General features: G+C 34.3%; 1 protein-coding gene across 1 annotated transcript; it reads left to right on the forward strand.

Moving 5' to 3' along the window:
- Positions 1 to 738: 738 nt before the first annotated feature.
- On the forward strand, positions 739 to 7562 carry LOC114469223 (putative defense protein 3). Its single transcript, XM_028456498.1, has 5 exons — positions 739 to 947; positions 3055 to 3167; positions 4772 to 4881; positions 4965 to 5029; positions 6714 to 7562. Exons 1-5 carry the CDS (start codon positions 755 to 757, stop codon positions 6908 to 6910), a joined length of 678 nt encoding a protein of 225 aa, XP_028312299.1. The 5' UTR covers positions 739 to 754; the 3' UTR covers positions 6911 to 7562.
- The last annotated feature ends 5447 nt before the right edge of the window (positions 7563 to 13009 follow it).

Consider the following 13009-nt stretch of genomic DNA (forward strand, 5'->3'; position numbering starts at 1 on the left):
CATTAAAATACGGGATATTTACGGGAAAATAATAATACGGGAAGATGGCGGGAAAGAGGGGTAAAATACGGGAGTTTCCCGGCCAAAACGTGACCCTACCCTCAACAGTGCTGGAGAGAACCCTGTGTACTGTATTACACGGAATGTAAACACGATTAACAAAAAAATCCTTTCCTAAGGTGAGCAAAGCATGAGCAGACGTGAAACAATCGGACATGAGGCATTAGTGAGCTAAAACCAGACAAATATTAAGAATTGATTAGGTATGTTTTCATAAAATAGATTTACACCTGCCTTAGTAGAGTTAAACATGACATCATAACCTGTAGGGTTGTGTTTTTTAAATTTTCATCCAAATTGTAAATTTAGCGAAACTATTTAACCTCACCAATGTTCAATTTGATCATGCAAAACTTTCCTTTATGTAATCACAGTTTAAAATGTTAAATCACCCAATTTTTGACAATATTTACATTAGCTTTCACTAATATATTTTAGTACTTCCACACAGGGCTGCACTTATGCTCAGAATGTTACAGTTTCTACTAAAATCGTGATCATTGTCTTGCCCAGAAATGTGTGAGTGTCACATATTGTTATGAAAATAATCACAAGAGCAAAAGTGTGAAAGGCACAAGTTAACTGATATATTTCAGCTGCATGACTCAGCAACTGCTATCAGATCAATTCAGTATTTATAAGCATTGTCCTCTCTGGGTTCTTCACTGGTGATTCCATTTCTACTGGTTCCACCATGGAGCTGCTGCTGACAGTTCTGGTTCTGGTTCCCATTCTCTGGTGCATTGATGGATACCCCACTGGGGCCCATTCTGACGCCTGTGGACCGATGATACCCCGCCATGTTGGGGCTTATCCTCAGCACACACCATCTCCATACTCTGTGCTCACCAACTCCAAGATGTTCTACCCCGGATATCCAGTGACTGGTAAGATGGAAATAACTAAATATGTATTTAGTTGTCCCAAATGATGATGATAAAACCTCTGAGATAATAGAACTATATTATGTTAAGGTTTTTTCTATTCAGACAACTTTTTACAGTAAGTTTATTTTGGTCTCGTGACATGTTTTGACTGCCAACCAGGGGTGGACTGACCATCTGGCACACCGGGCATTGTCCTGGTGGGTCGTGGACCTTAAGTCGGTCTGGTGGCCAAAAATCGTCCATAAGTGGAAAAAACGTGGCAAGAAAAGAGTGTAAAGTGACTAAAATCAGTCAAGAATGGCAAAAAAAAAAAAGAAACCAGGTGGTATTTAATAACAAAGGGCAGCTGAAATGGGCAACATGTGGTAAACAATAGTGAAAAAGTGGAACAAAAAGAGGCAAATTGTTGGGAAAAAAGGAAACAAGTGATATTTATTGGGCAAAAGGTAGCCTTATTGGATGAAAAGTGGCCAAAAAAAAACAACAATTGGATAAAAGTGTCAAAATGAACTTACAAAAATGGACAAAGAATAGGAAAAAAATTATATTTATTGGCAAAAGGTTGATAAAGTCTGAATAAAGTGTCAGAACTTGTTAAAAAGGGGCAAAAAATTGGACAAAGGAAGATGTAAAATGACCAAAGAAAATAGGTTAAGAAGATGTTATATACAGTACATGGTGTTTCTGATAATGTAGTGAGCTGGTCTAGACAGAAAAAGCCAGGGCAGAATTTTTGTCCCAGTCCACCTCTGGCTGCCAACTGTCAGTTTTCCTCAAAGGCATCTACAATTGCTTTGATGTGTCATTTGATGTGTTGCTTTGAAGTTCATTTTCTCTTCTTTTTGAATAATATGTTAAATTGTCTTTTATTCAGAAAACCTTTTTCATAAAATTTATTTTGATCTCCTGACATGTTTCGACTGCCAACTGTCAGTCTTCCTCAGAGGCATCTACTGATTGCTTTGATGTGTCCTTAAGATTTACTTATGGGCGTGGCCAACCTGAGAGTTCTCTCTGGAGAAGAGAGTCCCAGGTGTTGGAGAGTAAAATGTAGTAGATGCCTCTGAGGAAGACTGACAGTTTGGCAGTCGAAACATGTCAGGAGACCAACCTTAACACATAATTTCAAAAAGAAAACAAAATGAAGTTGCTGGAAAAAAATGACTGTTTTATTCTGTTTGAAAAACACTAAAGAAAGTGAAGTTTGAATGTTTACATTTATTTGTTTTTTTTAAAATAATATTAGATAGTTTTCAAGTGTTATTAAAAGTATGTTCTGCATTGTTTGTTGAAAAGGTGACACTTTATTTCATTGTGTAAAGTCTTCAGCAGAGGCATAAAGAATACTGATATATTTTACTCAAGTACTTTTATCTGATTCAAATTGTACTGAAGTACAAGTAAGTCAAGTCAAAAAAAAAAACTAAAACTATTTTTTTTTAAAATTAAATAGTACTCAAAAGTAAAAGTTACTAGTTACTTTCACCTCCCCACGTTTATCGTTTGTAATAAATCTTGGTACGGGTCCCTCACGTACAGTAAACCTCTCATGTACAAACTTAAAAAGGCAGAAACCAAATCTACCACAATTCGATCTTCATTTATTTTCCACAAAGGCATCTGTAGAAAATTAAAAAAATACATAAAATAACATCAATGAATTCAATAAAAAAATAAAATAAAATCTCAGACTAAGTATAGATACATTTATCAACTCTAAAACTGAGAAAATAACCTCCATTCAATGTTGTTTTGGTGTCGTATATTACATTTAATCTGATTGGTCGGCTATGATGTGATGCATTTGATTGTTGTCTGATTATTTAATTTTTTGTAGTTTAACAATGTTCGTTGATCATTTTAAAACAAAAAAATCATAATAATTTACTCAGTAACGGTTTGGTGTAGAAATGTAACAAGTTACTGTACTTCTTTTAGTAAAATTAATGATTTATAAATATACTAAAAAAAGTACAAGTACCCATAAAAGCAACTGGTAAATTACAGTAACGTGTGAACTTGTCATCCATTACTTTCACCTCTGGTGTTCAGTCAGATTTGATTCTATTTGAGTAACTTTCCCTGTTTATTTGTATTTTTCCTCCAGTAACCATCGCTGGTCCTCAGTATAGAGGTTTGCTGCTGCAAGCTCGGAGTCATGAAAGTAACGACGCTTTGGGGAGCTGGCAGCTTCCACCTCCAGACACTAAGTTCCTGAATGTGAGTTTTTATTCATACTCAGATTAAAGCATCATTATATGAAAACAAAAAAAAAAAAAAATAGTGTAACACTTTTAACACACAGGTTTTATACATAAGGCTGACATTACACTGTTATTGTCTGTCATTAGAATGAATAAGGTGTCATTAAGTGTCCTTTGCTAAATTACAGGGGTGGACTGTCCATCTGGCATACCGTGCATCGTCAACCCAAAGTGGGCCATTCTGGTCCGCTACGTTTTTTTTTTTTTTTTGAAGAGTGAGGTGGTCAAAAATGGTCCAAAAGTGGCAAAAGTGTTGCAAGAAAAGAGCAAAAAGTGACTAAAATGAGCCAAAAGCAGTCAAGAGTGGCCAAAAAAGAGCAAATAAAAAGAAACCAGGTGTTATGTAATGGCATAGGGTAGCTTAAAAGGGAAACATTTGGCAAATAATTGTGAAAAAGGGCTCAAATGTGGAACAGAAAGTGGCAAAATGTAGGGGAAGAAGGAAACAATGGGTGTTTATTGGGCAAAAGGGAGCTTATTTGGATGAAAAGTGTTCCCAAAAAATTAAAGAAAGGACAAAAAATAAGGAAAAAGCTGTATTTATTGGCACGAGGTAGCTAAAGTCTGAAAAAAGGATAATCGTGCAAATTTACAACTTTAAGACAGACATAAATTAGAAAAATAAAATAATAAATGATAAAAAAGTTAAGGTTAGGGGTTAAGGTTAAGGTTAAGGTTCAGGTTAGGGGTTAAGGTTAAGGTTAGGGGTTAAGGTTAAGGTTAAGGTTAAGGTTAGGGGTTAAGGTTAAGGTTAAGGTTAAGGTTAAGGTTAGGGGTTAAGGTTAAGGTTAAGGTTAGGGGTTAAGGTTAAGGTTAGGGGTTAAGGTTAAGGTTTGGGGTTCAGGTTAGGGGTTAAGGTTAAGGTTAGCGGTTAGGGGTTAAGGTTAAGGTTAAGGTTAAGGTTAAGGTTAGGGGTTAGGGGTTAAGGTTAAGGTTAAGGTTATGGGTTAAGGTTAAGGTTATGGGTTAAGGTTAAGGTTATGGGTTAAGGTTAAGGTTAAGGTTAGGGGTTAAGGTTAAGGTTAAGGTTATGGGTTAAGGTTAAGGTTATGGGTTAAGGTTAGGGGTTAAGGTTAAGGTTATGGGTTAAGGTTAAGGTTAAGGTTAAGGTAAAGGTAAAGGTAAAGGTAAAGGTAAAGGTTATGGGTTAAGGTTATGGGTTAAGGTTAAGGTTATGGGTTAAGGTTAAGGTTAGAGGTTCAGGTTAAGGTTAAGGTTATGGGTTAAGGTTAAGGTTATGGGTTAAGGTTAAGGTTAGGGGTTAAGGTTAGGGGTTAAGGTTAAGGTTAAGGTTAAGGTAAGGGGTTAAGGTTAAGGTTAAGGTTAAGGTTAGGGGTTAAGGTTAAGGTTAAGGTTAAGGTTATGGGTTAAGGTTAAGGTTAGAGGTTCAGGTTAAGGTTAGAGGTTAAGGTAACGAACGACACTTAATGACATCCTTCATGACACCTTATTAATGCTAATGACAGGTGGTCATGTCATAATAATGACAGCGTAATGTCAGCATTTATGAATAAATCTTACCATCAAAAATGCTGATAATTGCTAATTTTATGTCCACAGTGTTCTAATAACCCACACGGCGCTATGACTCACTCCAACCCTAATCTGAAGGGTGTAACCACTGTCTACAGCTGGGTTCCACCAGACTTTCACGGCCCCATTTACTTTATGTAAAGCAAATATTTTATGTTCAGAGCCCGTTTTGGTAAAGAATGGAGAAAATATCACTAAAAATGAATTGTTTGTGTTTCAGGGTCACCGTAGTACAGGAGCGCACCGTCTTCTGGGTTCATCTGTCATCCATCCATGTATTTAGAGGTACGTACAGTACGACACACTAACAATCTAAAGCAGTGGTTCCCAAATGAGGTACGTGTACCCCTAGGGGTACGCGATGGTACTACAGGGGGTACATGAGAGAGAGAGAGAGAGAGAGAGAGAAAGAGAGAGAGAGTGGAAAATTAACAAATATGAGTATGAAATTTATGGGTTTTATTATATATATTTTTAGCTAAAAATGATGATAATTATAAGATGATGGAAATGATTTTTATTAGAATATGAACTGAAAATACAAAGGTCATTGTTGGTCCCACATCAGGTGGGAGATGACAAAAACAAAACACTATAGAAATAAATTTATTCGGGAAGCACTGAATCAGTAATTTTCAACCTTGGGGTCGCGATCCACACCCACCTGAAATATCTCGTAATTTATTAAAAAAAAAAAAAAAAAAAACTGATTAAAAATCTATTCTTTAAACACACAATCTTAACTGTATTCTATACTTTCCCTTTCTCAAATATAAATCTATTTAAAACAAAAATACACAACAAATATATCTGAGCTGTACTTGTCGCTATTCCTGGCTGCTCTGTATTTGTAACACAGTTAATAGAAAAACAAAACACTATCGGTTATCTAGAACAGTGGTTCTCAAATGATGGTACGTGTACCCCTGGGGTATTAGATGACATTACAGGGGGTACTTTAGAGAGAAAAAGGAAAATTAACAAATGAAAGCATTAACAATATAAGGTTTTATCATGTTTATTTTTAGTTAAAAATGTGAATCATTCTAAATATTATCAGTAATTCACAAAACGACAACAAAAACACACAAAATAAGAGACAAAATATACTGAATAATAAAAAGTAACACAAAATGACACCAAAAACACACGCACTAAGAGAAAAAAATACTTACTATTACCAGCAACACACAAAACGACAACAAAGATACAATAAATGAGGGGAAAGTACATAAGATCACCACAAAATACACAAAAATAAGAGAAACATACAAAACGACACAAGAAACAACCAAACGACACCATAAACACACGCACTGAAAGAGAATAGTTTATATAATACCAACAACACACAAAATAAGAGAAAATATACTGAATAATGAAACAAACAACAAAATACACAAAATTACAGTAAAAACACAAAATGATGATAGAAATGATCTTGACTAGAACATAACCTGAAAAAACAATACATTTACAAAATGGGATTCTTTAAAATGTGTTATCATCACCCATTTATTCCATTATTATGCTTTATAGTTGTTTTTTCACAGGTCGTCGGACATAAGGGCACAGGCGGAGTTTGAGATTCACAAATAAGGAAAGAAAACAGATGTTCCAATCTAACTGTCTTTATTATTATTTCTAATTTCTGTAACATACGTTTCTAAAGCTGTATCATTAGTAAATAGAGAGAGTAGATTATCACAACAACCTCTCAATCCACCGCTTTATATCCAGACAATCGTACACATATGGCAGGGTTTGTCCATTCTCTGTTCTCAGTGAATCACTACAAACAACAGACTTATGACTCTATAGAGTAAATGTTATCACTAATACTGGAATTATGAGAAAAATAATGCAGTCAAACAAAGGAGGGACTTAGATTCAGAAATAAGAGAACCAGTAGAGATGAGGAACCCCTGGTTTAAAGTAAAGTAATGAATCTTGTTGCTGTGTTTTTCAGGATCAGGGCCCCCACCTGGTCCAGTTGCTGGTCCTGGTCGTGCTGGTACTGGTGCTGGTGCTGGTGCTGGTGCTGGTGCTGGTACTGGTGCTGGTCGTGCTGGTGCTCTGGCCACAGGCGGTCAATCCGGATTGGCTGAACAAACCTCCATCGTTGCTCTCGTCATGTCTTTTCTGCTTTTTGCCATTCTAGGATAAATACTAACCATTTCTACATATTGATCACTTGATATTACAGTGAGGTGAAGGTTTAACCATTACTTATTGATCACCAGAACCAACAGTTTTGTGAATTTCTGTCCATCCATGAATTTATCCTTGCCTTAATTTGAAAAAAAAAAAAACAATATTTAGCCTCGACATGTACTCAGTTTTTAACCTTTCACTGGTGCTAGCTTAAAACCATGTTCTTCTATTATTTTGCTATAAATGTATGAAAGTATTTCAGTAAATTTAACACACTATCGTTTTTTCTGAGGCCTTACATTGATTGTCAACCAGACATTTACCCTTTATTTTAAAATACAACAAAAGGTCAAATAGAAAAAGATTATAAAAGAGCAAAAACCATCAGAAATACAATGTCAAACAGCTTAAATTAAAGGTGAAAATTACACACTTAACCTTAGGAGGTACTGATGTGCTTTTAACAAACCTTTTGTAATTGGAAAAATAGAATATGATTTCCTCAAAACATATATATGTTTTTTTTTGCTTCGTTCAAAATGCTTTTATATATAATTTCTATATATATATATATATATATGTATACATTGATATTTATTTAACATTGAAATTAAATTGCCAATAAATATATTTTTGCAAAAGCCAAAAACATAAAGTAATTACTCCCTCCAAAATCTATTGCACTCTTGGTTGAACTCTTAGATATGAAAAAAATTAAAAATGAATCTACTTATTTGATTAGACAATCTCAGTTGTTGTTTGGCCATTTTAAATTGTCATTTTGTATTTTTCTCCTGCATTTGTGATGTATGTATGTATGTATGTATGTATGTATGTAACCACGCTAAGCAACAACTATATCAATAAACATTGAAATCAAACGAGTCATGTTTGTTTAATTTATTTAAGAGGACAGATGGAAAAAAACAACAACCTGTGAATGGAGGGAAAATGCATGACGTGCACTGCAGTGTGACCGCTGCTTTTTATCGACTGAAATTCATTCCACTTATTGAAGAGCATGCTATGACCTGCTTTTTCCACACGGTTTGATCTATAACCCAGATTCCCTGCATTACTGTGAACAGAAACAGTAAAGAGGCTTAAGATGTGCATTGCATGTGACACATAAAGCTCTTACTGAACCATATCCATCATTCTCTGCATCATTCTGCACTGCCATGCTCTACATGCTCTGAGACAGTGTTTTTCTACCTTTTTAAGCCAAGGTACAACTTTTCATTGAAAAAAAACCCAAGGCACACGCCAACAAAAAAAATGTAGAAAAAAAAAAAAAAAAACATGAAAAACTTTGTCGCCTATTTAAACAATATACAGTGATTCTAATAAAAGTGTCTTGAATAGGAATCAAATAAACACAAAGAAAAACGTTTTTAATGTTTCATATTTGCACTTTCTAATAAAAAATTAACAATTAACATTCTGCATAAGTGTTTTTAATACGAATCAAATGAAATTCAGCAAAAAAAAAAAATATATATATATATATATATTATCATATTTTATATTTATTTTGCTGGCAGAATATGAATGGATGGATTTACCAGTATTATTTTCTCTAATAAAAAGTGTAATTCATGATATGAAAACAAAACATCAATTATGATTAAAAACTACTAATTAAACTTTATTCTGTTAAATATTGTTTTGTGTTATACAATGTATTTTTTTTTACACTATATTATATAATTTTATATTATATTTATATCATTTATTGTTATTGTTTTTGTTATTAATAATAAATACATTTTTATAATTCAATTTTGTTCTGTGTTAAACATTAAGAGTGTTAAAATGTAAAATGTTTTTTTAGACGAATTTAGTGAAACTGAATAATTTCACCTGACGATCTGTCACGACACACGAGTGTGCTGTGGCACAGTGGTTGAAAAACCCTGCTCTGAGTAACTGATGGTCAGCTCTTCTCTAACGCTAAAACAGAGGTGGAAATAGTAAATATAAACAATGGATATGCATGTTTGGTAAAAAAAACATCCCTTACACAATGTGCTTATGTGACTTAAACCTATATATATATTATAAAACACATTTTACCCTTGGGCTCAATCTGACTTCAGGGATCTTTGCCTGATTTTTAGAAAAATGTTGCCCAAGTTTTTGTGTCACTCCCTTTTTTTGCTGAATCTATAAATAAAAACTTTATCATGAAAACTTCACCTGTTCTCTAGCGCCACCATCAGGACACACTAGGTTATGAACCCTATTGGTTGTGGTGATGATTTGACCTTTGACCTTTCCTGCAGCGCCACATCAGGTTAAATGTTCAGTTTAGTGGAAATTTTTCATCCAAATCTTTTCTAATTTGGGGAAAACATTCATAACTCTGACAGAATGAACCATATCCTCTAATAAAAATATCAATTTGCTTATTTTTTTTATCTCCTTTTTTCTAACATATTTTGGGTTATTCACTGTAAAGTCCTCAGTCTCATTCTCCTCTATGTCACTTTTACTGTGAAAGAGCTGTTCGAAAACCCTCATTGATGGTAAAACCTCACATGAACACCAATGTGTGCAATATGTGTCCAGCACATTGAAAAAAAAAAACATCATCCTGATAATGTTATGCTTAATCAATTGTACTAAAAGTCATGAAATATGAAGCAAAAAGAATAAAGTTAACTATTATTTCAAACACTGAATTGGGTCAAATTGACGGAAGGTTAATGAACGTGACGAAAACAGTGTTTTTATTTATTAAAAAAAGATTGCAGTGCTAAAACATAGATTAGGAGAGAAAAACAACTTCCTCTCTCCATTTAAAAAGGAAAAATAGACACATTTCTGATCAAATCAAATCCATTTCTTGATTAACGCTCCAGTTAGCACATGTCTGAAGAAAGATAAAAAACAGAAAATGTGTGAAAAGTAGCACAAGAGAAACCCAACAGGCATGTTTCCAAGGAGGTTTTGATGCTCTGCGTTGAATTCCATTGTGTATCTGGTAGAGCATTGATCTTTAACTGACTCATGTACCAGAGAACCACTCAATAATAATTAGCCTCTTTTCACTGGGAGCCAAAAGCTATTCCATATTACTACTGGTGGATTCAAACACAGTGGTTCAATAGCTACTGGCTCATTGACATGACCTCCGTGTTCCAGGTTGTTCTACACATTCCTCGTGAGTCTGGTTCTGTTCCACTGACACAAGAACACGCGGTTCAGACCACATTGCATTGACTACGTTTACATCAAAGCTTTAATTCTCTTTTAATTCAGAATAAAATGTAATACATCTTTAAACTGATCTTAATTCTGGACAAAAATGGCCATTCCAAATGTAACTTAACTCCAAATTAAGTGGCTGGTTTATACAGATTGTAATTCTGAATGGAATTATACCTCAATCCTCTATCCATTGAATTTTGCTTTAAATTAATTCCGGTCGTTCGGCGCATGCTCGTCCTGTGGCGCTGGTGACGACATAATCAGAATCAGAATCAGAATCAGAATCAACTTTATTGGCCAAGGGTGTATGAATACACACGAGGAATTTCTTTTGGTGACCTGTGCTCTCTCAGGTAGTGTAACATTAAATAATAACAATCAACTAGAATAAAGAAAAATAAAGAAAATAAATAAAAATAAATAAAAAAGAAGTATAAACATAAATATAAGAGTAGTTAGACTAATATGTGCAAACTAAATAAAAATAATAATAATAATAATAATAATAATAATAATAATAATAATAATAATAATAATAATAATAATAATAATAATAATAATGAAATAAAATAAAAATACAATAATAATAATAATAAGATAATAGTGCAGTAGTGCATTGATGAGTAGTGCAGGTGAACATTTAAATGAAAAAATTATGTCCATGAACATTTCGCAGTGACAGGTTGATCCAAGGTTGTTATGTTTAGTTCCAGGTTATTTCACAGTAACAGAAACAGGTCTGACACTCTTTGACTGTTTAGTGTTGATCAGAGTGACAGCCTGGGGGAACAAACTGTTTACTGTTTTTATGGCGGGTAGTTTCCAAGATGGCCGCCAGAAGCAAGTGTTGGACTATTTATTTAATAAGGGCCTCAGAACACATAGAAATAATGAAAAGAGTGGATGGACGGAAGCATAAATATGAGGACATTAACTTATTACATACACAAAGACATTGGTAAACAAAACAGGCTACATTGGGGGACATGAAGCCCTGCACCAGGACCATAGGTGGCAAAAGTACGAGTCTTTAGTACTCAAGTAAAAGTATATACTGTATACTAGAATTTAAAAAGAATACTCTGGTAACAGTAAAAGCAAGTTGCTAAAACAGTACATGCTACTGTTACGGCAATTATTATATTCATCATCATATCATCACATGAGTGATGAGTGACATGACGACTGCATTATTCATTGTACTTTTGAACAGAAACGTTGTTCCTTTGCTGAGTCATGTTAGATTAGATTACATACTGGGGTACAGACAGATTGTGCTGTATTCACCAGCTACCAGCAAAAACCAGTCTCTACTCAAGGTCTCAACAAAGCTCTGATAAGCAGAGCTCAGTAGAAGCAGTCATTTTCCATTAAAAACCTTCCTCCCTCCCCTTCCTCAGCTATAAAATATATTGCTTTACTCTTTCAGGGTTCAGCGTGTCGCCCCTTCACCATAGGAGGGTCATTGTATTTATCCTTTGTTCTTTTCTTAATTAAATAGGTTTTTTTATACATTCCCGTCTCAGCGTGGACTTCATCAATACAGAGCAACTGTTACGGGTCTAAATCAGAGGACAGCTGACATTTTGCCTTTACACGACTAAATGTAATTAAGTAAAAAAGTAAAACAAATGTCTCTTCAATTATAAGACAAGGTTTTCAAACCAGCAAATTCCATATTTTTTTAAGAACATGTAGAAAACTGGTACATGGAAACAAGTTAAATCTGTTACCTGTAAACACCTCGATAATTTAGCTTTCATAATAAATACAATTTGTAAATAAAATGTGTCAAGAAAAAAATGCAAATCCTCTAGAACTAGTACATAGAAATAAATTAAATCTATTACCCTTTAAGAACACCTGGATAATTTAGCACCCATTATAGATACAATTTGTAAATAGAATGTTCATTAAATAAAGCTCTACCAAAAGTTTTCATTTAGTCTTAAGAGAACCAGCATGTTCTCCACGTTGAAAAGCCTTTCACAAGCAGCAGAAGTGGGTAGTGAGGTGTTTAGTTGAGGACATTTAATAGAATCTACTTAGAGTTTTCTTAAGAATTTCCTTGATTAATGAGCAAAAATAAATCTTCCTCCTCGGATGACTGTAGTGTCATTTGGACTCACAGAGGAAGCTTCTCCTCCAGCTCCAGTTGTTGGTTCGCGTCTTTTTACGTCGTGATGTGATCATCGAAGGTCTTAAACGTAAAGAATTCATTTTTAAAATATAAGGAGTAGAAAGTACAGATATCTCTTTAAAAAGGAAAGGAGTAAAAGTAAAATGTTGTTCTACTTTAGGTGTGTAGTATAAGTTTTCAGTGAAATGGTCCTAAACTTTTGACTTTAGGTTGGTTTTTCTTCTGTTTGCGCAATTCTTCTTCACAATGTAAATGGTGAAGCGACACTGCACCCAGCAGGTCATGTTTGGTACTGCAGCAAAAATGAGGCACATTATTGTATATGTTACACACATTGTGGTTGGCGCAAATGTTGAGATGGTCTATATATTTAATTCTATTTTTTATTTTGCCCCCCGGTAAGAATCTCAAACTCCACCTATAGTTGTTACTGAAAAGAAAAGGTTTGTTGTGTGTTTTTTCCCAATAGAATACGTCACATACACATACTGTCCTTTCAGAACCCTCCCCAACCCCCAGACCTAAAGTGCAATTGAATAAAGCCGAATAAACATGTTTTCCATGCATACTTCAGTTTAAAATAACCATTTCCATGTAAGTACGAAGCAGAACACTTTAATTCAGAATGTGTGGCCCATGTGTATTGCAATTTGCATGTTCTCTCTCTCGCTCCCTCTCTCTTGAAAATGTCCTCTAGGAATAGGTCTATGGCATGTTCACACCGAACGCGTCAACAGCGTCAACAGTGATGGACGAGT

This window comes from Gouania willdenowi, chromosome 9 (assembly GCF_900634775.1).
Source record: "Gouania willdenowi chromosome 9, fGouWil2.1, whole genome shotgun sequence".
In the NCBI taxonomy this organism is placed as follows: Eukaryota; Metazoa; Chordata; class Actinopteri; order Blenniiformes; family Gobiesocidae; genus Gouania; species Gouania willdenowi.